Consider the following 26956-nt stretch of genomic DNA (forward strand, 5'->3'; position numbering starts at 1 on the left):
CCATAGGTTTAAAAAATATTCACAAATAATGTGTTTTATTTTCATAAATAATTTTTTATAAAAAAGATTAAAAAGTCTAACCAGACTTTCTTTACATATTTTATAAGGTATTCATGTGATGCATTCATTTACAGCAAAAATTTTACAAGAAATCACTTAGTTTGGATGTAATGAATTCTTTTCGTTTTCTTTGAAAACTTACAAAAAAAAATCATATAAAATAATTAAGAGCTAATGTCGGCCTTTCAATGCTGAAACCATTGTTTAAAAAGAATGACTCAAAGATCCATAAAATAAAAAATTGGTGTTGCATTCTACCTTAAATATTTATTTTCTGGCTTGTTAGTCCCCTGACGGTTTCACCAGAGGATATATAGGTCTCTTCTGAATCTGTCCCTCTTTGTGACTTTCAGTCTGTCAGACTAATTGTTTTCCGCATTGTTTTTTCTAAACGCTTGCAGATATTATGTTGATTTTTAGTATGAAAATGGGCACGTATCTTTATTAATTACTGATCAACTTTGAATTTTGTTCTGCTTCATTGACTTATTTTTCAGGGAAGTACGGCATCTTTAATGTTTAAGAGTTTACCGCACTTTTTTCATAAATGCGTGCAGATATTGAGCTGATTTTTTAAAATGTAAGTGTATTTTAATAAGTTACTAATGAAGACTGGATTTTGTGTCGCTTTCGTGATTTTTGCGGGAATTATAACCTTATAAATTTTTAATGGCAACAAGATTACACCTTCTTGTAGGGGACTAGTATTGCTAATGCAATTCTCTCAAAATGCTTGTTACAATGATCATGACATCTGTACATATACTGTTTTATGTTTTTATATCCATTTATTTTATTTATACATTTTACTTCATTGAATATATATATAGAAGTGGAATTAAAGTAAAGTTTCATACCCTAGTAAATATGCAGAAAATATTATTTTGCTATAGATACATATCCGTTACGGTCCTGAAAGAAAACCCAGATGTGTCTTCTTTTTTTTTTGTTATACCCTCTATACTTACATGTTACGTAATCAGCTTTTTCTTCGAGGAATGTTAGTGGGGTAGATTGTCAGGTCACATTCTTAAATTAATTACATTTTGGAAACTCATGCTATTAATTTAAGAGCTTGAAAAACTAGGTACTTTAATTGAAAATTAGAACTTGAACTTAAAACTGTGCAGATTTTGTGAGTTTTAAGTGTAACACATAATTGTTTTTCAAAAGTATCATGATTCCACTCTATTTTCTATAGAGGTTCGGAAAATGTGAGCAGATATAAACTTTGACATGATTGAATCAATGAAGTTAATACATCTACCGTCTGTACATATACATATTTTAAACACATGTACACAGAGTGATGGGTTTTCTTTTTTTTGGCGTTATCAGATTCACATCAGCGTGACAAAATCATTTAAAACATAAATCTTTTTTGTGTTGGTTTATTTAATCTAATAATATAATGATGCAAGAATAGACCTGGAAGTCTGTAACAAATCTGTTTAGAAATCTGCTTCATTAAGTTATAAATATTAACTCAATAATCATGAAGAAATCCACAAGGTAATATGCAGCACACCAGTCATTTTATTTAAAAGGTATTGGTTACACTAATATAATAATGTCAGAAATCTTCGTAGAACTAGAAAAATGAAAACATGCTTATGGAAACAATCACTTTGTGTTTAGTCTCATGGCATTCATGATGAACGCTATTGGTCTTGCGTTTGCTCTCCTCAGTTTTCATCAGGTTCATGGTTTTTCTATAGTCACAGAAAACGGTGGCCAAAATATAACTCACCTTGACACAAATGATATTGATGCTAAAAATGTTGATGTTTTTAGACAACTTCTGAACCAGGAAACGATCATAAGAATAGGATTAGTGAAAAATGTGCACTCACTGATGAAAGACATGGTCGACCTGAAACAAAGTATTGAGATACTGGAATCATCACAGCAGAAAACAGAAGTAAAGGTGATAGCATTGCAAAAGGAAGTAAACGAACTTAAACACGAAAACGAGAACTTAAAACTGAACAATAGACGGTATGAAGAAATAATCAATACAATTAAAGAAAACTTCACTCAAATAAATGGCCGTTTTCTTGAGTTTGAAGAACAATTAGAAGTTAAGAGAGAAGCTTTTGAGAAAAACACCAGTGCGATACTTGGAGACCTGAAAGTTGAAGTTCGATATCTATCAGTTACTCTTCTGAACCTGAATAAACATACTTTGGAACTAGACAAGAGTATTCCTGAATTGATAGAGCAAAAGTATGAGATTCTGTCAACAAACTTAAATACTTCTCTGGAAAATTTAAATAATGATTTACTTGTTTCTGGCGCAAATATATCAAAGTCGGTGTTAAACCTGGAAAACTCTCAGAATACACTTGTGTCTTCAATGTTTGGTAAGTATCCATTTTACGAGAGGAATTTTTTCATAATCATCATATACATAAATCTGTCTTTCTAACATTCTGGACAAACAATGAATTTGAAGTTGAATAAGAATATGTACATTTAATTCCGAAATAACATAAAAAAAAACTGTCGAAATTTTAAATGCTTATTTCAACTGACAAGTCAAATTAATACAAAGCCGCGAAAAAATATCATTTAGGCTTTTAAAGAATTTTCACAAAAAAGGAATCCTAGGGAAAATTTCAATATCAAAAAGTTATGTACAATGCATGGTACATTTCTGTAGACAACTGTTCCATTGCTTTAATTCTCTGTGCAATTTTTATAATTTAAATTTCAATGTGAACAAACGAAGTAAATAAATTGATATTTATAAAAGTTGGGTACACGTGGTATCACCATAGAATTATTTGACTAAAACACAAATGCAACATGTACAAATGCTAAAATGACTTATTATGAATGTCTAAATGTTGACAAAAAAGACACGAATTTTTGTCAAGTAATAAAGCCGATGTTTTGTCAGAACATGTGAAGTGTAATAGAAAAATCATTGTGTCGTTGGCAACTGTAATTAATGTATTCAAAACAATATTCACTTCTTTTACAATTTATTTATTTATCATTTTAGGCACTTTTATTCATATCGGGAGACTCAATAAGTTTTAGCTCTATATCTTATGCACGCTCTTCTTGGAGAGCAGTTTCAGCGACTTTTTAAGGGTCTGACACAAAGTTCCTCAAATATATATCCTGTTTCTCTTGGTATTATATCATAAATTATTTATATGTTGTCATTCGCTTCTAATTCTACATTGTTTTCAAAATGTTTTTAGATATAAGTACACCCAAAATTGTGATAAAGGCCATTCAAGAGATTACCCATTAGGGGTATATAAGAAATATTACCCTGTGCCTGGTAGGTACCCTAGTTTTTATGAGGAAACTTGATAAAGTACATTTTACTTCAATGACACATTCCTATGAAAAATCATATATTTTTGAGGAACGTGTCGTCTGATCTTAAATCATAAATTAATGAATATCTGAAGAGAAATGACAAACAATTTGAAACCTATTAACAACCATTGAGATAAAGATAAAGCGATTTAAAAAAAAACTTTTACTCATGGCTTTTATGTTTGTTATCAATAAAAACTTATTCACCGAGACAATGAAATGATAACGCCGAAATTCCCCATGTACACATCCGTACACAACCACAAATAGATAACAAGAAAACATTGATATAACCATCAATTGTCGCCCGGGAAATATGTAAAGTAAACAGTGAAAAATGAATCTTGATCATCAAACCGCTTCGATATATGCGAAAAGCGTGCGTCTTATTGATGGAAACGATAGTCGCGAATATTTTGAAAACTTACAGTCGGATAAAAATCAAACAAAAACGATACCATTTTAAACTTGATCAATTCCTCAAGTAAATGTTGGCTGCATGAAATATAAATTGAAGTTAGACACATGCATCACCCATATTCAAAGATGAATTATTTTTCAATTTTAGAATATAAAACACGGGCTGTGCAGAGTACGTTTTTATGCAAGAAGTAAAATTCATTGTTTTAAAAAAAAGGGACCTGTCGTTTTTTCGATAGTGAATGATAAGCAACTTTACATATTAAATATGAAAAACATATATATTTTTACAGATTCACTTTATGGAAGTTAATATATTATGTATCTCGTTATCTATAAAGAGAAAAAACTTTTGATCAACAATCTTTTCAATGTTTAGAAAACCTTTCATTCTAAATAACTACTCCCACCCCAATCCCCATACACCAAGACTTAAACTTATATGTAAAGAGCAGCCCGGTCCTCCGGGCTGCAATAAGTATTGTCCTCCTTGTTCTATCCCTCGGTGAAACGTAACAAGGATGAGGACGGTTTAAGAGGTTTTTTAGGTCACCTGAGTAAAGTCAGGTGACCTATTGCTATCACTTTTCGTCCGTCGTCGTTCGTCGTGCGTTAACATTTGAACATTTTCAGCTTCTTCTCTGAAACCACTGAACCAATTTCAACCAAATTTGGCATATAGCATCTATGGGTAAAGGGGAACAAAAATTGTGAATTTCATGGTCCCTGCCCCCCTGGGGCCTGGGAGGTGGGGCAAAAACCACTAAAATTAGTGCAATCTTTAAAAATCTTCTTCTTTACTCTTGGACATCAAGCAGTCAAACTGTTTGCATGATTGTAATCAGCATTGAGTCCTCTACCAAAATTGTGAAATTCAGGACCCCGGGGTCATGGGTTCTAGTGCTAGGGCGGGGCTAAATAAGTATATAGTGAAAATGCATTATTTCTTTGAAAATCTTCTTCTCTGCTACTGGGTATTAAATAAACCTATTAAGTACATAGTTATGATGAGCAAGAGTGCCTCTACCAAAATTGTGAATTTTATGGCCCCGGGGTCAGGGGTTCTGGTGTTAGGGTGGGGCTCTTTAGATTATAATAGTGAAATTACATGAATTCTTTGAAAATCTTCTTCTCTGCTCCTGGGTATTAAATAAACTAACTAAGTGCATAGTTATGATGAGCAAGAGTGCCTCTACCAAAATTGTGAATTTTATGGCCCCAGGGTCAGGGGTTCTGGTGTAAGAGGGGGGGGGGGGCGGGCGGCTCTATAGATTATATAGTGAAATAATTAGAAGTCATTCAAAATCTTCTTCTCTGCTCCTGGATATTAAATAAACTAAAGTACATAGTTATGATGAGCAACAGTGTCTCTTCCAAAAATGTGAATTTTATGGCCCTAGAGTCAGGGGTTCTGGTGTAAGGGGGGGGAGGGGGCTCTATAGATTATATAGTGAAATTACTTGAATTCTTTCAAAATCTTCTTCTCTGCTCCTGGGTATTAAATAAACTAACTAAGTGCATAGTTATGATGAGCAAGAGTGCCTCTTCCAAAAATGTGAATTTTACGGCCCCAGGGTCAGTGGTTCTGGTGTAAAGGGGGGGGGGCTCTATATACAATATATATAGTGAAATTACATGAATTCTTTGAAAATCTTCTTCTCTACTCCTGGGTATCAAATAAACTAAATAAGTGCATAGTTATGATGAGCAAGGGTGCCTCTAAATTTCAAGGCCCCAGGGTCAGGGGTACCATAAAGGAGGGGGGCTGTACTTAAATACTGAAACTTGATGAATTGTTTGAAATCTGCTCCTTGGTATTAATCAAATATTTTTGAAAAGCAAGGGTGCCTTTTCAAAAATTGTGCAATGTGTGGATCTAGGCCTAAGGGTCAGGGGTTCATGTGTGATTTGGGCATTACTGATCATGCTGAATATTACTGATTACTTGAAATGCATTTTCCCCCTACCCTGCCTATGGGTATTAAGTAAACAAATTAAGCAACTGCTAAGTGTATTGTTATGATGATCATTGGTGCCTCTTTCAAAATTGTGAATGCCATAGCATCTGGATTAAAACATGAATCAAATTCAATCACTGGAAAGTTGTTGCATAATGCTCAGGTGACCTAAAAGGCCCATGGGCCTCTTGTTTTTAATTTTATTCTTTTTAAATTCAACATTTTTGTTCCTATGGCATTCACAGTACAATTATTTATTTAAAATTTTCTAAGGGTAAAATGTATAAATAATAATGAAGTTCAATAGATTAGTCATTTAATTTTTTAATACTAATTATCATTTTATTTGTTTTTCTGTCAAGTATGCATAACAAAGTAAAGCTGCCTAATGAAATGTTTTGTGTCTTTTTAAGCTTTCAAATATTAATACTGATTTTCAATATTCTTCGAATTTATTCACTCTTTGGCATATTTGCATTGTTTACAGATATTTTGAAACAGATCAGTGTTCTCTATCTTAAACTGTTTCATTGCACTGGATCCATTCCTGCTTGATGATTAATTTGTAATGAATTCTATGAAGATCAAGTCTTCATTCTCTGAGATCGAGGCCCCGTGTTAAGGTATGGGTTGGCACGCCCGAGTAAAGGTATAAATGCGAAGCCTTTTTTCTGTGTCCAGTATTACAATGTATGACGTTTCTAAATGAGTGAAAAAGGAGGCGTAAAACAACATACATTGTACAATCAAACAATCAATGCAATTTTGACAAACTTTGTCCAAACAATTGACACAAACAAAAGTGACATGATGCAATAGAAAAATATCCAGTTTTGAATGAAGCCTTTATAGCAACTATCATCATGTTCAAAAGTTTGCAAATTTTCTGTTTGGTTATTATCACAATTTGAAAAATTTTAATTATTGAAAGCACAAATGTATTACTGGTTCACAGTGATAATATTGATTATAAAATCTGTTGTTTTATCAATATTGTACTGATACTTTAAAATATATTGAAAAGACTATAGGCAAAGCATTAACAATTTTTGCTCGTCTACTTGTTTGGGACAACTTATCTATAACAATAAAACAAGAAGTTCACGACAAAATGCCCCCAACTATCGGTTTTTATGTTTTTGATATATCCCAGAGGATACCATTCATACTCAGATTAAGTCCGAAATATCTGAGTGACGTTTTCCGGGCTTTTTTACGATTTTACGTGCCTGGAGAATGTCAGAATCGACGCCATTACGAAAACTGGGAAATCGCCGCCTCCAGCGGGAGGCGGCATTCTCGAATTAAATTTCAAAGTCACAAGTTATGAATAATAACAGTATTTACCAATATCGTTTCTATGGTTCATTTATAAAATACACAATTCGTTGAAAACATTTTATCGGACTGATGAGATTTGTTATTATTTCGTGCATTTTAAAATCTTGCAAGTCCTGTAACGAAATGTGAAGTGATATTTTCTTTTCAGCGATATTGGTGAGTACTGAAGACATTGTGCTTCCGAATTCTGATTTCTGCATTTAGTTCGGTTCACAAATATTTAAAATCAACTCCGGTTGAAGAAGGCGAAATTTCCAGTTTTCTTAATGGCGCCGGTTATGACATTTTCCTGGCACATAAAATACCAGAAAAATAAATGTCAGATATTTCGGACTAACTCAGATTAAAATTTTAGTCATTCTAAAATTCCTTTTCTGCAGAGGAATATGCATTACAAATTTTGTTAAAGTTCAGCTTTCATTCCTTGAATTAACATCAGTCTGACAACATTGAGCTTGTTTTTTGCCAAATAACGAAAGACATGTTTTTTCCAAAAATATGTCATTTATTATGAAATGACAACATACAATATAATACATAAAACTGAATAAAAAAGACTGGGAGACAATGTAACCTAAAACACAATTTCTGAGAAAAATTATAAAACAATTATGCAATAACAATTAGTCTCCCAGTATGTGACTATTACATAACATATATAATTTGGCAAAATAAGTGGCCTCCAAAATATGGCCTTGTACATATGAATTGGCTCAAAATTCTATTATTTGGCCTGCATAGGATATGGCTAACAATATAATATACATATAAAGGAAATATTTACAATTAAAACATAGACATATGAGCTTGAGGTGGCCTACTGTACAGTTAAAGTCTGTTTGGGGATGGAGGTGGGTAATCCAAAAAAAATTTCACCAAATGTTTGGCCATCTTGTCTTTACAATAGCAGTAGATATAATGATGCTAGTTCTTTTATCTCAAAAGGATAAAATTACCAGGGGGTCCCCACGGGTTTACAGATGAAGAGGCACAAAGTGGGGAAATACAAATTGACATATAATACATGAAACTTAACTTAAAATAATTTTACTAGCATAAAATGTCATTTAAGTTCAGCTTTCATTCCTTGAATTAAACATCAGTCTGACAACATTGAGCTTGTTTTTTGCCAAATAACGAAAGACATATTTGTTCCAAAAATATGTCATTTATTATGAAATGACAACATATAATATAATACATAAAACTGTATAAAAAAGACTGGGAGACAATGTTACCTTAAAACACAATTCCTGAGAAAAATTATAAAACAATTATGCAATAACAATTAATCTCCCAGTATGTAACTATTACATAACATATATAATTTGGCAAAATAGGTGGCCTCCAAAATATGGCCAAAACAGGAAAGGCTACAAGCATTTCCTTGCGCCACCCGAAATGTAGTCAGAAAATTCATTATCATTGTTTTATTCAAAACAACTAATTTAGATTTAATATAAAACATATTGTCAATAGCATGATACCGGCAATGTATGTAAGATTCAAATGAGTAAACCTAGGTGCAGCCCAACGGGGAAATTTTAAAGAGGAGCAATTAAAAGTAAAAATGTTATTAACAATCCTAAGCAAATAAACACTAAAAAAATCCCAAAATTTCCAAATTGCAAATTAAACGTACATCTTGGTATTCACATGATTGTCCAATACAGTAAAAACAATGCATTCTTCAAAATGAAATTCGATGCAACCACATTTAAAACATTGCTTACATGACTAATACAATTCAATGGCTGACTATTAGTCGAATACGGAAAGAATCGCTATGTAATTTTTGGTGCAACAAAATGCTGGCTATCAAGTAAATCCACCCCACCCCACCCCCCCAAATATGGGCAGTGGGGCAACATGCTTCAAGTAATGATATGTTAACCATTGACTCCTTGACTAATTCAACCAAAAAAGCTGACCATTAGTCAATTACTGAAAATACTCATAGCAATACTGGTGCAACAAAACGCTGGCCACCAAGTTAATGTCCAAGAAGCACAAAAAGTATGGGCAGTGCAACAATTTTGCTGGCCACTGACCTTTGCTAAGCAACTCGAAGGGTAGGAAAATTTACTGTAGGGAAATTGATTGAATACGGATGTAACGCATAAAGGCATCGGACTCCCACCTACCTAACTTTTTAATTGTGTGCTCAGGAACCCCCTTTGTGCCACCTCTGTGGCAGCCCCAATACAGAAACTATGACCCTTATAGAGTTTAGGATTTAACCAATGAAGGATGTGGCAGTGTTTAAGTGAGAAGTGATGAACTGATAGATCACCGGCATGGATGATTTAAACCTAAAAAAGGGGACCCTGTTGGTTTGGAAACTGTGCTAAATAAGCCTTGAGGTTTGCTACTGGACAAAAAGAAGGCATAGGTAATGCTGTTAGTTGGATGGTTATAGGCGAGCGAGTCTGTTTAGTTTTAAAATTTTTGAGTCTAAAGACATTTGACCGGGATTCATCAAAATGAACATCAGAACGCTGAACCACAGTATTGTAAGAAACCTTAGATTCCGCTATCAACTCCCCTTAATGCAAGCAGACAAGGGAAGCCAGTAAGAATAATGCTTTCAATAGTTGTTTTAGATCATATCGTGGGACTGTCTCATCCAAAGCATTTATAATTTTGAATAAATTTGACTATGCAATAGGCAGGCGTAAATCTGCAGAAGTACCAGATGCATGGTGGCCACCTTTGAGCAATTTTTAAATAAGAAATGACTGACAGAGATTCCCATGAATTTGTGTACAAAACTCATAGCTGAGCAATGAGATGCTATTGATGATGGACTGTATTTTTGGCTGAATAACCTTGAACTAAGTAATGAGAAAGGAGGGGTCATAACCTTGTAGGTAATGCTCAAGATGATGTGCTTGTACTGGGATTGGTAGTTTTAGATTTTCCTAATTGACATTGAAATTGAGAATTTGTTGCATTTTGAGTGTCTGATTTTTGCTTTGAACACTGAATTCGGGGATGTGTTTCTTCGCACACCAAGCATATGTGTCTGTATGAGCAATTTGTTGATGTACATTGCTGTCCATTGTTGTAAGTGTAGCAAAACCTTATTGGTCCCCGAAAAGATTGATTGTTTGATGTTCTGTGGCATGGGAATATTTGATTATGTGATTCTGGCATTGTTGTTACTCTTATGATTAACACATTAAGGGCTTGTTGCCAAAGCAGGTCTGACACCTCACGCAACTTCCTGAACTGCTCATCATATAACCTCCAAGCTGAATCACCATTGGAGGGACGGAGGTGACGGACTGTTGACATGTACTTAAGCAAATTTGAGGCTGACTGTTAATTTGACTCTAACTGAACCAAACTTCTAAGTGTTCACCTAACATTTTTTAAGTTTTAAAGAACAAATGCAAACTATTAATAATTTCGTTGAGTCATGCTTAATGATGCATACTTCAGTACGATGTTGCGTAAATTTCATGCAAGAATATTTTCAGAATTTTTAGCAAAGTGTCAGAAAAATGGTGTACCCTCAAGATGAAAATTCACACAAAGATATTTCTTTGGAGTAAGACCACCATTCGCTCTATTACTGCTAGACATACTTTACTGTTGGATACAATGTACCCCTGAATATGAGACTGACCCATCTGCTGCCACACCTACTGCCTAGATTTTTCCAAATAGTTGAAAAATTAAGAAAACCAGTCATGTATATGGGAGTTTTTCCGTATTCGGCAAAGGAAATATATCCAGATTGCCTACAGTCTCTCAGAAAATGGTAATTAGTATGTTCATGGCCTCTTCTTTAAATCAATATCAAATTTGATATAGGTATCCGGTTTACTTTTCATATGATTTCAAATTGAATGACATGATAATACCCTATTTTCTACATAATTCTGCTAAAGCCGTAAAGTACGGGAAAAAGAAATTTGAAATTGATTATGACGTAAAAATGGATCTAACACCAAAAAATTAGTCTCAAGTTATTTACTAGATCTTGACCTTAATTTGCAAATCAAATAAGGATGCAACATACATAAAAGACCTGACATAGATTTACAATGTGCTTGTGACTCTATAAAATGTCTTGATTCAATACACGTATGGCCCAGGTAAAACAAATCACAAGTCTTTAATGCTGATGACAGGTGAGCCCTGTGTCATGATGTCTACAATAAATGGATATTTTTCAGGAGAGCTCCTACCATGGCAGACCCTTGAAAGCCAGACAATATTTTTTTTATTCCTGTGGTTTGTCTTTCGGGATATTGGTACCTGCATCTTAATATCAGTAGTGTTTTCTTTTCTGGAGATTGTCTCCACCATTCTCCTGACAACTGTCTCTTGTTAGAATTTTCTACAAAGGGAATAAGTGAAAAAAATGAAAAATATCTCATAATTATATTTAGCAAATATTCCTTTACAATGTATCCGAATTTCAATAAATGAAATCAAGGACTTCAAATAGCCCTTTTTGATATATTTAATAATTATATTTTCTAGGGACGTCAACTTAACCGGGTACTCGATCCAACATCCAAGTATTGAATACTAAAAATGGATACTCGGTTACTCGGATGTATATGAAATAATTTCTTTTTTCAAAGTAAATATTTTTATCAAAAACTTATCAATATTTACTTAAATATGCAAACGGTAATTAGCATGTTTTCACCTACACCTAGATGTAAAACACCCGTTATAGCCTCTACATGTAGCTGTGAATATACAGTAATTACTGACCAATTAGCAGGCACATAGTTGTTCACAATTCTTGTGGTCCTTAATTTTTGCATGAGTGATTCCAACGATTGTTTTAAGTATACATCATAATGATTGAAGTATTTGCAGTACACAGCAGTGAAATATGACATGCATAGAAATGCAGCTACCCACTTCAACAGTAAAGAAATAAAACTAAAGATTCAAAACAGATGAAAGTCAATTTGCTAATTAAGTTTAGTGTATAAACTGGAAACAACCAATAAATGAATTATCATAAGACTATGAGCATGCAATCCCTTCAACATCCATTTCTTATTTTTGAAGTTTCGCTAGTTTAATAAACAAACCTGCACAACAGTTTGTCCTCCTTTTGCGTTGATCAAATAGATTCAAAACAACCTTATGTAATTTTTGGTGTATTAATTGTGCATATTTTTTTTTTTGCTTTTTATTTGATAAATAACTTAAGTACTAAAAATAATTTCCAATCGAATTATTGTTTATTTGTACATTTTTGTGGGTTAATAGAGATAAACTAGGCTCAAGAACAAACTTTTATCTACATTTTACCGTTAGTAACCGAGTATTCAATCGGTGAAAAATCCGAATAAGCGATTATTAATTATCAGATGATTTGACCGATTTGACTTAGCTAATATTTTCAAGTATTTCTCTCTCTCTCTCTCTCTCTCTCTCTCTCTCTCTCTCTCTCTCTCAAAAGCCTACTATTGTTCGTAATCATGCATTTGCAAGAAAACAGATTAAATGCATATAAGATATACAAGATATGGACTGATAAAAGTTACTTTGGTGTATTTGAAAAATTTGAAAAGAAAATAAATCAATTTAACAAAAATACAAAATATCAAATTATACTTTCAAAAAATATTCGGTTCATTTTTGTCATATTCGGTTCATTTTTGTCATTATAACAAGAACATTCGTTATGCTATCAAACATATACCGTATATACTCGCCTATAAGTCGGTATTTTGGGAGTTAAATATTGGTCTAAAACTCTATGTCCGACTTATAGGCGAGTCATAAAGAGATTTGTATTTTTCTGGAGGCTGAAAGGTAGTATCCTATTTGCATTTCCGACGATTATCGAAGAAAATATCTGGATATATAAGATAATTTATGTATTCTTAGATTATATATATAAAGTACAAGTATTCACATATTTTAATAATTTGATTTGTATTTTAAGTGAGCATTGCCTTTTTGTTTGATAATTCAAGATTAAAAATCAGTGTCTATTTGAAAAATATTAATTGAAACCTGGTTAAAATATCAATGGATCGTACCGACTTATAAGCGGGTCAATACCAAATCCGACCAAAATAACGTCAAAAAATACAACCGACTTACAGGCAGACTGACTTATAGGCGAGTATATACGGTATGTATCATATATTATGACACTTATCCCACTTATAAAATATATTAATTTGATTTGAATATACATGTACTCACCTTCTGACAGAATCATGAGAATAGTGTATCTGACTGCGGTTGTGCTGAGTTGAGTTTTTCTTATTTAGAGGTGACACAGAGCAAAATTTCTACATGTTCACGATGCAATGTTAATTATCCTGCTCTTTGTTAGCTGCCTCCGTAAGGACACATCTTTACTGACTAAAACTGTGTCTTTAAGACTGTCCAATTTCCATAGCTTTGGTCCATCCTTCAACATATTTAAATGCAGAATATATAAATATATTTACATTTCCAATAAATTTCCCCTATGATTCTTTACAAAATAAAATGCAGTATATTTTCTCATGAACTACATTAGGTATGTATCACAAATAAGCATGAATATATCCATTGTTACGTCATAATACCGCTCTTGATGTCAAAAAGTCAAAAAATATAGTGCACATTGTTTTGTTTTAAAAATGACAGTTGAACGGCGTAAATTTATGGCAAGTTATCAGAAAAATAATGTAAATATAAGAAATGAATTTAATTTTTTGAAGATTCATGAGGTATATGAACTACAACGCTTCACGCCGGCATATTTATCATGAAGCGCTAACGCGCTTCATGAAATATGCCGTCGTGAAGTGTCGTAGTTCATAACCTCATGAATCTTCAAAAATTAAATTCATTTCTTAAGTATACATAGACTCGGCATAATAATTCCTCAAATAATTTCTCCCAGACATGCATGAAATTATATGCAGATACAGTATCAGTTCGTTCGATCAAGACCGACCAAAACAAGTATCATGTTACGATATCTAATTAAAGCATGTCTGCATAGGGAGGAAACATTTTCAAGTTAAAACAATAAAGATAAGGTTAGCTTTTTTTTAAAAAAGCTGAGAGTCAGCCATTAGACTACAGAAAGTTTTTTTCTTGTTTTGTATTGGTTTTTGATTTGATCTATCCATCATGTTATGTTCCTTAAATGTAATAAATACTATCGTAATTATAGTTAAATTCTTTCAATCGTTTTCTTATTTGTAACATAATACTGTACATATTAAATGATAAAGCATAGAATAATTTTTTTAATTCTGCATCGTGATCATTACGTACAATCATCTCCAATAAATTCTCTTCGGCGCAGACATCAGAGAAAGTTAATCTTATACCGGTAAATGAACAAAAGCCACCATGGCAACTAAGATCACGTTAAATTCTATGAAAATGATATATATTATGATGAATAAAAGGAAGGTAGACTTTGCGTTAGATTGTTTTAAAATATTATTAAATAACAAAATTTCTTTTGATGATGTCTACCATCATAGCAAAACTATAGATTAAAAAAAAAGGAATCCACCACCCCCCTTCTCTCTCCTTTCATTGGGGAGGGTGTGTTGACCCTGTCTATAAATCAGCACAGTCCTCTCAGCTATCGCATTTCCACTGAAGTCAGTTTCTCCGCTGCATTTCATTTCCGGAAATATGCATAGCATTTCCGAAAATTTTTTTATTTCATTTCCGACATTTTTTGTTTTAATTTCTGACATATTTTTTTTTTCATTTCCGGAATTTACCTCTGCGACAATTCAATGTTTTCTAAGTAAAAGAAAATGGAATTTTGAATGTATTTATACTAAAATATTGACAAAAAATAATAACAAAAAATATGCACACATGTAAGACTAAGTCTAGTTAAAGGAGTTCAATGTGCATAAAACTTTTTCAACACATTTAATGTACACTACATTATATGTCAGTGACAGCAGCATACTTATGTCCAAGTCAATGAAAGTTTTAGAAAATTGGATTTCAATGATTTGTTGATAATTTATTCCTTAAATTTTTCATAAGGAAAGTTATCAAATCTGTCACTATATTTATACTACATATGTACTTGAAAAATGTCGGAAATGAAAACAAAAAAAATGTCGGAAATGAAAACTACAAAACGTCGGAAATGAAAAGTTGATAATTACCAAAAATTCCGGAAATGAAATGCAGCCAGTTTCTCATATGTGGGCGCGGTTCACGTGCACAAGCGGCACTTACACGCCTATCATCATTTAAATTATAAGAATTTACTGTCTTACAGTGGTCTTCTGATGTGTTCGTAACTTCCATCATTAGAGTGAAAAGAAATTGATATTTCTTTTTTCCACTATTTTGGTACCTTTTTGGCAAGTGGATTGTTGTGTGAATTCCGACCCGTACATGTCTTGTGCAAGGTGTTGAATATTGATCGAGGAAGTCTTGCATCAGACATCCAGATGAATACACAATTTAAATCTTCGGCTTGCAATGGCGATTGAGGGAATAAATGTACTTATCTTCTATTAGAAGCAATGAAATATTTTCATAGTATCATTTAAAAACTGACAATTATCCCATCTAGAAGCTGAACAGTCATTAATTTTCGTCGAGAACGGTGAGGAACAATGCAGTCTATAAATAGATCGAGGTCGTCATTGTGCGTGAAGAAGCACGCCATCTGGATGGAGAAAGTTGCGCAAATCTTTTTCCCAGAATTCCGATTAACGCAAGCGCATTTGCAGTTTCATCCTAATGTAACTAGTCAGCCCGGGGGCTGACTAATAAAGGTTACAATGAAAGAGCTAATCAGACAACGTGAATTACCTTGCTAATGTTGAAGAGAAGCCTGTCACTTCCATTGTAAATCATTTGTATTCCATGTGGGTTTGTTTACAATAATTTCACGCTGAGTCGCCTCATGTTAGATTATTACGGGAAAGTAGTACATAAGTATAAATAAACAATTGATAAAAGGAACTACATGCATCTTTTCTTCTATTTCCTAATAGATTATTTTAAAGATTAGTTCATCAGTAGCTGTATACATGTACCTGTCATTAATTCTTAAATATAACTATACCTACTTGAACTATTTTGTCCCTAGTCATTTCTAAACATCGCTTCAGGACCCCGTGATGTTGAACCCCATTTGTTTTTGTTTTAAACATACAGAGCTGTCGTTCGTTCTTCTCTCAAACGTAAAACGTATCAGGAGTACTAAAGTAACTATTGGTTCTATCAGTAGGCAATTATTTTATTGGATTTTTTTTACATTAATCAAAATAAATTGTTAAAATAAATTCAGCCATAACAACGCTTTTGATAGGCTGTCGCTCAGGCAAAGGTCAATGTTTAGACCACTGAATAAAACACAGCAATTATATTTTATGTTAAAAGTTATGACTTTTACATGTAATAATGCATAAATATACTGAATTTTCGCACTTTAAAATATATGTCTACAGTGAAATCAAAAAAAAAATGTAAAATAACTATGTCGCAAAATTTGTGTAATTTACATTATCAAGAAGGATATGGAAATAACGAACAGTATTCAATCTCAACGTCCATTAAACAATATACAAAATAAGAGCAGAGCAAATACGGACCTCCGAAACATCAGAGGTGGGATCAGGTGCCATGGAGGAGTGAGCATCCCCTGCCGACCGGTCACACCCGCCGTGTGCTCGTTGTCATAATCAGGAAATAACGGAAAAAATCCGTCGTCAATTCAGTGTATAAATAATGGACTAACAATTGGTATGAAAAACGTCAGTCAGCATTTCATTCAATGATAAATTGTATTTGCTGACAAAGTCATTGTACCGACCATAGAATTTACGAAATGATGACTTTAAACGAGACTGTTGATATTCTTGTTTCATCAACTTGCTTGTCAATAATTTACCTCGTTTAAGAAATTGTTCATACGTAGAGCATGCTCTTGCGTATCGAATCAACTGAGATATATATACTCCGTATGCAGGTGATGAAGGTATATTGCTGCATAAGTAAGGAAAGTTGACGATAGAAAAGTTAAAGTCATCACGTTTATCATATAGCTTGGTTGTTAGATTACCATTAGTGTCTTTTTCAAGTAAAATATCCAAGTATGAAGCAGAAGTGTCGGACTCTGTGGTATCTTTTATCTCAAGCTCACCAGGATATATCGTGTCGACGTAGGAATGGAAATTATCATTATTAATTGACAATACGTCGTCGATATATCTAAATGTCGAGTTGAAGGCCACAGCAAGTGTTTTCTTCTTTTCACGCATAAGATTTTGCATAAATTCTACTTCATATGAATATAAAAATAAGTCTGCTAATAACGGAGCGCAATTTGTACCGATGGGAATTCCAATAGATTGTTGGAATACCTGGTCTCCAAAAACCACATAGATATTGTCAATCAGAAACTCAAACATCTTCTTGATGTCAACTTCAGAGTACTTATATGTGCAATCAGAATCTGTTTTAACAAAATAATTTTTCAAATGACCAATGACGAGGTAAGTAAATTTACGAGTTCCATTTTTGTTGAAGAAGCAGCTGTCAATGATATCAAAAAGCCTGGATTTTAATTTGTCGTGGGGAATTGTTGTGTATAAAGTTGAAAAGTCGTAAGTTTTTAAGCTGTTGATTTTTGTAAAGTCTTGTGATTTCAAATTGTCCAAAAGTTCTTTAGAATTTTTAAGTATCCACATCTGATTTACACCACTTCTTGAATATATAGTTGTACAGTACTCTTGAAGTTTTTCATTCACTACTGTCAATATTTTAGTGAGGAGTAACGAAAGAGGCTTGGTTGAACATTGACTGGAACCTGCAATGTATCGTTGTTTGTAAGGATTCTTATGAAGTTTCGGAATCCAATATATATAAGGTAGTTCAAATTCATTTTGGCTCTGTGGAATATTAAAAGTATTCAAAACTGACAGATGATTTTGAAGAATTTGTTCCTTAGAAAGAGAAGTATGAGTATAAGTAGGATTACCACTTGTAGAATTAAATCCAAGTTCTTCTAGAATGCAATTTATATAATGAGCCTTACAAACGAAGACAATGTTGTTACCTGCTTTGTCGGCAGGAACCAGTACGTACTGATCGTGTAATCTATCTAATTCTTTTTCACTTCTGGTTTATTGAACACAGAAGGATAGATGGTTTTCATTTGCCCCTCAATCTTTTAATACGTGACTTTAACATGGATCTGATACATTTAATCCATTCTGACAAGGTGTCAATGTCTTCTTTTTCATATCTGGCCCATCGTCTGGCGTAATGTTCAACAGAATCCATAATATTTATGAAATTCCGACGCCAGTTGAAGGATCGGGGTTCCCTATATTTAGGACCTTTTAAAATAAGTGATCTAAGGTCCTCATTACGAACTATTTTTACGTCACCTGTAATAACGTGTCCAGCAGGACTATAGTTATAGGGCGAAGAAGAACATGAACACGAAGGTGGATTATTTTTCAGATAGTCGATATCCAGGCCATGTAAAGTGTTTTTGTAATTGAAAAGTTTGGAAGCAGTGGTCGATCAAATTATTATTACTTGTTTAAATAGCATAAAAACATAAAATATCTTCTAGAATATCCAACAAAGTCCATAAAATGCAACCAGAATCATAGAAAAGTTATATGACAGAATGCTTACAAAAACACATTGGTCTTGTAACCAGAGGTGAGTGGTTCGTTTTAAAGATGTATTTTACGTTATCAACAATACTTAAAGAATACGAGTATAACTGTCTTTGCATTTTAATTTATTTTTTCTTCCTGACGTACCAAACACGTAAAATATCAAAACGAGCATTGATCTGTGCGAGTACACATTTTACACCAATAAAACTGATAAAAAGTAATTTACGTTATGACGTCGCGCACGGTGTTGGTGTCAAAAAGTCAATAATTACTATTACGGCGGCATATGCGCTATTTCCATAATTTTAAAACAATTCACTATATGAAAACTATATATCATTCGGTCGGTAATTGTATACTAAATACATTTTAACAAAAATATTGATAAAAAATTCCTATTATCAAATATATTAATTCGACTTTTCAATCAATTGCGTCAAAAACGCATGTAGATAGGTAACAGGAGCGTCGCACACGCAATAACAAAATGTTGATAATTTCCATAAAACAAACAATTCAAACATAAAATTTAGCAGAAAAGTTCAAAATATGATGTAACTGATGTAAAGTTTTACAATTGTGATTTTGTTCAATCCGAATGTTGTGAACGCGTTGTTCAAAATTCAAGACAGCGATGTAGATAAGCGTTATCCGAAGAAATTTTGAAGGAACATGAAATGTCATCGGTAACTTAAAAAAATAATTTCATGAGCAAAATCAATTTTGAAATGGCATGTCAATGATCCTTTTTGTGTGCAAGGAACTATATTTTAAATTAGACTGATATTTTGTGTCGATATATATGTTGGGTTTCTGATATTAAGCCGATTTATTGTGGGGACATTGACTAAGATGGTGTGTCACAATGTTTGGAGGTTCAATGTCGCAAAGTTTTTAAGATTCGTAAAATGGACAGTTTTGTAATGCTGGATGAAAAATTGATGCTAAAAATTATTTAAAATTCTACAAAATGTTGCCATCTTATTAAGAAAAAGATCTCTAGACAGAATTTTAACTTGCGGTGCTTTAAATTTTAATAACAATTGCCGTGTTACATATATGTACTACATGTAGCTATACGTCACAATTGAATTTGACGGCAAAAACGTCACGTTTAAATACTTCACCCCAGAAATGACCTACATTTTAAAAAATCATTTTTCTAATTTGGCACCAAACAACGTTTAATACAAAATGTGCAAAATCAAAACTTTATTTAGATAGGAAAATGAATTGATTCTACAGGGACGTAGCAACAGGGGGGGGGGGCACTTTTGCCAACAATACATTATTTTACTATTGAAAATGTTCATTGAAAAGGTGGTTGCCCCCCCCCCCCCCCCACTTTTTACTAGAGTAAAGTAATTTGAATGAAATATAGTATTGTAAGCTTAAAAATTGGATATTGAAAGAAATTGGTAGTGAAAAAAGTTTGCCTCTACCCCCCCCCCCCCCTCCACGAAATAGCATTTTCGACTTTGGGCAACATGTCATTTTTCCTTTTTTTTTTTTTTTTTTTTTTGCTTGTCAACTTTTTCAGGTAAGTAAAAAAAAAATTTCTGTGGCTGGCCCCCCAACTTTCAAAATCGATGCTACGTGCCTGTTCTATAAAGAAGTGTTTGTTTTACAGGCTTTTTACAATGTCAGCATAAATGTCACACATTGTCCAAAAGTAATAAATCTTACTATAATTGTATAAATGTGGTAACATTGATCATATGTGTAGTCATTGAAAATAGACATATTGAAAATTAAAGGATTTTTATGAAATGTGCATCTTTTCAAAAAGTTATTGGTATATTCCAAAATAATTTCAGTAGAATGATGACAAAATCCTAACAAAATTTAAATGTCAACATAAATGTCACACACGTAAAAATTTGGCGTTTTGACGTTATTAGGTTCAATGCATTAAAGTCATGTAAAGCGTCAAAATATTTCACTCTCTCCAAAACTTACTTTCAATTGCTGATGAGCCTGATATGGATAAAAAAAAAACATATCAATAATGATTAATTAGAAAAATAATTTTAAGTTTTAAAAGTTGCATTTAAATATAAAAGTAATGACACGTGTTTTCAATTACCTGCATTATATAATTGGCGGCATTACTTGGTTTTTATTTTTCCTCCATAAAAAATGTTAGCAAAGAAGTAATGTCAACTAAAATTTCGATAACTTCACGTAAAATAACGCCATTTTGACGTTACCGAAACTGACACCAACACCGTGCGCAACGTCTATGTAATTTACGTTATCAGTAGAAAACATACATGGTACATATCTTGCAAATAAGATGTCGGATCGATACGGAACCATGCAGGAAACGTTATTGGTTTTCTCTCAAGAGCATCTTAACATCACCGAACTTCCGATTTAGATCTGATGTAGAAAGCGCCATCAGATAACGTAAATTACATGTTACCTTTAACAACTTTCAAATATTTCTTTATTGATTCGTCAAAAAAGCATTTTTTGCCTGAATTTTAATTGTTTTTAAAAACAATGTGTTCTTCTTTTTATTTGAAGCAATAGTTCACGCCTAAATCTCTGTTCACTGGTGACACTGAAGCAAAACTTTCATAACGTAAATTACAGTAATGATAACATAAATTAAATATACTTTAAATGCCTTTCTCTGTAATTATACTTCGTTTAACAGAGACGGTTAAGTCAAAAGAAGAAATTTAAAAAGCATATAGGGAGTAAAAGAAGATAAAATAGGGAGAGACTTAACTAGAAAAATAAAAGAAAAAATAAATTTGACAGCAGATCTTACGTTATCATTATATCTAACTGTGAATCTCTCAAAAAGATGAACAATAATCAGTATTTTTGGCATTTTATGGGTGTATGAAAATACTGTATGTCATTTAGATGGGTGGAAAAAGAATTCAAGAAAATGTTAATTTTAGGTTTGAATAGCAATGAAATTGTAATTTACGTTATCAATATATTTCTTTAGCAGAAATGAAATAGAATTTTCACAATTTCTTACCAAAGTAAATTTTAAAATCCTTTTCTCTTCAGGATTCAAAATCATAAAATTAAGTCGCACAGAAATTCAGTTTAAAAAATTTTTAGTGATAAAGAACAGAATTATTCCAGTTTAAAATTAAGATTAAAGCAAACAACATTTGTTAATTACAAATTAAGAGAAAAACACTGGTGCAAAAACAAAATTGTTGATATATTTTTTTAGTACAGACATAGTTCTAAAAAACATAGATAAAATTTAATATTCATTTTGGCAATAAAAAGACTTTTAGAAGGGGTCAAATCGACCTAAGACAATAACGTAAATTACAAAGGAAAATACCCTACCTATATAACTTATTGAATATTTTTGTTATATCGTGCATGGTTGAGTTTTGATTTAAAAAAAAAAATAATTCTCCAATGTTTTGTTTGCTTTAAAACACCGACTTTTCCCCAAAATAATGACTTTATTTTTTTCATAAAAGTCAGACTGCATGTGGACGGAGTATGTGAGAATAGGTGTCAAGTGTGATATTATTTTGATCCGCCACATGTCATTGTAGTTCTAAACCAAATAAAATGCGATCTGCGCATGCTTAGTACCTAGCGGAATGGTCTTAGTCCTGGGCCCAGTCTTGCGCCGCTTTCTGAAACGCGATTTAGGCCCGTCTAAATTTTGGCGTAACTTTTTTAGTCGGACTAAATCTTTAGTCGCCCAAATCTTCGACTTTTTGAGAAACGAGCCCCTAATGTGTACACCATCTGTACTTAGGAATGATAAGTCCTTCCAGAAACCATGGTGATGATGAAACGAGATATTGTCAAGAGAGGAGGCCCAGTTCTGTAGACAGCAATTAGCCTCAACGACCCGGGAGTTGTAATCGCCCCTCTTGTTGCGCCGCAGAATTTGGCCGATAACGATATGCCGCACTCCACATCCCAGAACCAAGTAATTTACATAACTCTGGATTTCCCTCAGCAAGGCGTTTACATCTAGATGGGTATTATCTAGGTCATTTCCTCCAATCTGTAGAAAAACGATCTGGGGAGGCGGATCAAATGACGTAAATTTGGGTCCGTGAACCATGCGATCGACAGTCAAACCTCCTTCACTAAGAAACTCTACATCAAATAAATGCCTATAAAGTCTCAAATTGTCATTCTCAGGGTTACGAGCAATAAAATTCTGCAACCGCCGAATAAAGGAATGTCCTATAATCGCTACGCGAATGGGAGCCGATAGAGTTAATCTACTTTCGTTTTCACCACACCGACAACAACACAGGAAGATGTCCACAGAAGAATTAAGGAATCACTGTCTAGTTAGTATAGTATGCCAGGGCATCAACAATAGTGGGAAACATGGAATAATTTGCATAACGGGCGAAGCCCGTTATGCAGAAATTATCCCATGTTTCCCACTATTGTTGATGTCCCTGGCATACTATACTGTCAGTGATTCCTTATATTTCCATTTCATTGTGAAATAAATTTGTAGATTTACATAGATTTAAATTACACGAGGATTCCCATTCCAATTTCAATAGTCCTCGCCCACTGACATCAAACACAACGGCAGCCGCACGAAATTCTCATGCATATTTGGCCTCCTTAGCGTCAGACTCAGAGACAGATACGCACGAGATTTGCATGCATACGAGGCCTCCTTAGCTCCGGACCTAATCGACCTGCCTAATTTACATTCCGGCAGAATTATCAGGAAATCAACTTCGCTTACTTTCAAAGGGTTATCATAGAGAAAAAAATTTAGAAATGGAAATATTACGAAATAAAATCGTCAATTAATATTACCTCTCACAGGAATTTTAAAGTCGCTTAATCCAAAACAGGCACATATTATCTTACGCAATGAAAGTTCGTCATTACATAGAAAATATATAAAAATAAATTATGAGATTGATTTAATAGCTTATTACAACAATCCCTACAAGGAAAAACTTGATCAAAAACCTTACTGACAAACAGAAGTTCCTGACAGGAAGTTAAGATCTGTTGTGAAGTCACCTTTGAAAAAAATAAATTTATCGGTTTTATCTTATTATGAAGTTAATTCAAACCCAAGTATTTTTTTTTTCAATAGTAGAAGAAATAGAAGCAATAATATATCTTTTAAAAATTAAGGAATTAATTGAATATAATCCAGAGTAATTTTTATATTAATAATAAAGGAAAATCAGATAATCATTTTAAAGGAAGTTTAGTAACGCAGGCTAATATATTGTCCGTGTACAGGTATAAGTACTTTTTGTGAAAAAAATGCTCGGGTTTGTTCTTCATGAGATATACATTCAAGCGATAAATTTAATTTTATAAGGTGATTTCACGCGATATCAACATAGGATTATTTATTGTGTGACCTAACAAAAATTATTTTTTTAACTTTTGAATTTTGATATCCTTTAAAAGAAAAAGACGTTGGGGATATAATTTGACAATAGTTGAAACAATTTATGGACAATTATTTTTCAAGAAGAAAAACGAATATATTTTTTCGCAATTAGAATCGGACCAAGCAGCTTTAAATTCTCGAGTAATCCAAAAAAAATTTCCCCATATGTTTGGCCATCTTGTCTTTACAAAAGCAGTAGATATAATGATGCTGGTTCTCTTATCTCAAAAGGATAAAATTACCGGGGGGGTCCCCATGGGTTTACAGATAAAAAGACACAAAGTGGGAAATACAAATTGACATATAATACATGAAACTTAACTTAAAATAATTTTACTAGCATAAAATATCATTTACTATATATACTTCATAATGATATAGAGGAATAATTATTTTTGGTGTCATAAAAAGCCTGGATTTTTTTCTGCTTGAAAAGTGAAAAAAAAACGGATGAAATCTTCACGTAAAATATATTTTTGAATTGTAATCTAGTCGGTTTTTGTTTCATTAAGAGCTCAGTCTTTCATTTGTCTGTTTCTTTTTGTTTCTATTTATTGTTTATTATTGTTCATTACGAGAGCTGTTCAATAAATAATATCCTCGGTGCTCAGAAAGAAGCAAACGACGCTTTTCAATGATTTAGTCTTCATGATTTTACTTATTAATCTCTTTTAATTCAAACACATGTCCGTAACATATTTTATCCAATTTCTGATTGTTTTTAGAACTCATTTTTGGGTATGACTCTGAGTATACTGGAAAATGGCAGATCCAGTTATTTTCTGGACTTGTTTTTTCCTCTGAAAGGTGTTTTTTTCAAGTTTGGAAATAGAAACAAGTAAAAAGGTCAAAGATCTGGCGAATATTGTTAAAGTGAAAAACATTAACTTTCTGTTTATCCCGAAAACCCCTTTACTTTTCCGGGCTTGCGGGTTTGGACGCTGTCATGAAGAAATTTAATGTAGTGAATTCCTGATTCTAGGTCCTTCCTCTAATAAACCTTTCGATTTGTTTGCAAAAAAATTGCTTTCTAGACTCCTTCAGATATTAAACTGTCTCCCCGAATATGAATTTGAACAACAATACCACTATACCAATAACAAACAAACGTGGATAACTACAATTACTGATATTTTAATATAATTGATAAAACATTCGTTCGCGTTGTCTTTTCACTCATTTTTCAAAATAAAGGGTGACCTTTGAGTACCAAGCTTTTTTTTACTGTCAAACGTTTCTCAAACGCAGTGTTAATTACTCCCGATATGATGTCTATCAAATTTGCTATTTGTCTTAAAGTCAATCATACATACTCAAATATTATTTGTTGAAATTTTGCAAACAGTACATAAGTTGTTATAATTTTTGTTGGCAAGGAGGGTACCCATTGTTGATGCCGATTATATAATTTTTTATCATTGAAATCCACCAGCTCATTCGTCTATAGAACAGGCATTGGTTGCTGTAAATGACACATATTTCAGTGCATATTTTTTGGGGATTTTTAACAAGTTTTACAGCAGCTTTAATGTAGCCTTTATTTTCACTTTAGTTTACTGATTCTTATCCATTCATTTATAATGCAGTGTCTCGAAAAGCCCTTGTTTCGCAGCTTCTCACGATGAAACTACGTGATGAAAAGTGGTCACATAAATTGTTATAAATTCAGTAAAGATTCAATAATGAGAGAAAGTCAAGTTTAATGTCATATGATATCTGTTTTGTATGTCATACAGTTCAGGACATTATTTATTGAACAGCCCTCGTATTTATGTAGATAAAATCAACAAAACCATTGGCGACATAAAGGATGACGTCACACAATCTCAGTACGACCAGATGAAGCTGTCCTCTACTGTGTCGTCTCTGGAGGTGTTCCGAATGAATGTTACCGGAAATAAATGCGGTAGATTGTATTTTTTTTTCTCAAAAATATATCTTTGTAACTAGAAAAGAATTAACCTTATCGACAGGAAAAAGCTAAAAATGACTGTCAAATGAACATGATGAACTAAATGTAAATACATTTGTAATAATATGTTATAATTTTTCTGTTCATTCTTAATGTTAAAGTGGATAATTTTTAATATAACTTTATTACGTCGTTACGATTTTGTTCTATTACACTAGGTAAAATAACATTCACACAACCCTTAACTTGTAGACTTGTCTCGGAGGGTAGCTTTTACTGCTGGAGTGACGTCTAATAGCGGCTCCTGGAGCAGTGGCACCTTGGTGTACGATAAAGTCATCAACAACGTGGGAGGAGGATATAACCCAAACACCGGAATCTTCACCGCACCAGTAGAGGGAGATTATGTGTTCTACGTCAGTATCCAAAGTTACAATACCGAAAATATATATGTAGATATTGTGTTAAATGGATCTAGTAAGGTCAGAGCAGCGGCCTACACCCATAGCTCAAACGAATATCGTGATGTGGGTACAAACCTTGTAACATTACGACTACAGAAGGGAGACACGGTATGGGTAAAACATCACAGTGGTACAGGTTATCTGACAAGCAGTGACGCACCTCGCACCACGTTCTCTGGATTTCTTATTTGAATTATGACCATTGACTCTTTATAATATGGAAATTAATGTAGCGGAGTTTTTTTTGTTCTTGTTATTCAATTAAATAATTTACATCATTTGTTTTAAACACGTTTAATCATTGGATTCAATCAAATGGACTAAATCATAACTAATCATTTGATTGTATACAAAGTATAAACTGCAGAATGAAATTATTTAAGTGAATAAAATGGTAGTATACTATTAGATTTCAAATTGTATTTTTGAAAAGAATACTAATTTTTCTATAAGATAATTCA

The 26956-nt window shown here is 32.8% G+C and overlaps 1 protein-coding gene and 1 long non-coding RNA gene across 2 annotated transcripts in view; both read left to right on the forward strand.

Annotated features, from left to right (window-relative positions):
- LOC134240917 (uncharacterized) overlaps positions 1-26956 on the forward strand; it is a 228570-nt gene that overhangs the window by 107285 nt on the left and 94329 nt on the right. The gene's annotated exons all lie outside the window — the stretch shown is intronic.
- Positions 1703-26708, forward strand: LOC134240899 (multimerin-2-like). The gene is made up of 3 exons (XM_062723005.1): positions 1703-2423; positions 25897-26025; positions 26284-26708. Exons 1-3 carry the CDS (start codon positions 1703-1705, stop codon positions 26685-26687), a joined length of 1254 nt encoding a protein of 417 aa, XP_062578989.1. The 3' UTR covers positions 26688-26708.

Source organism: Saccostrea cucullata, unplaced genomic scaffold (assembly GCF_032062105.1).
Source record: "Saccostrea cucullata isolate Sc308-1 unplaced genomic scaffold, CSIRO_AGI_Scuc_v1 ctg753, whole genome shotgun sequence".
Taxonomy (NCBI): Eukaryota; Metazoa; Mollusca; class Bivalvia; order Ostreida; family Ostreidae; genus Saccostrea; species Saccostrea cuccullata.

Coding starts and splice junctions, on each gene's coding strand:
- LOC134240899 (XM_062723005.1), top strand. CDS start 1,703: ATGGCATTCATGATGAACGCTATTGGTCTTGCGTTTGCTCTCCTCAGT. Junction 2,424..25,896: donor ACTTGTGTCTTCAATGTTTG/GTAAGTATCCAT, acceptor GTATTTATGTAG/ATAAAATCAACAAAACCATT. Junction 26,026..26,283: donor TGTTACCGGAAATAAATGCG/GTAGATTGTATT, acceptor CTTAACTTGTAG/ACTTGTCTCGGAGGGTAGCT.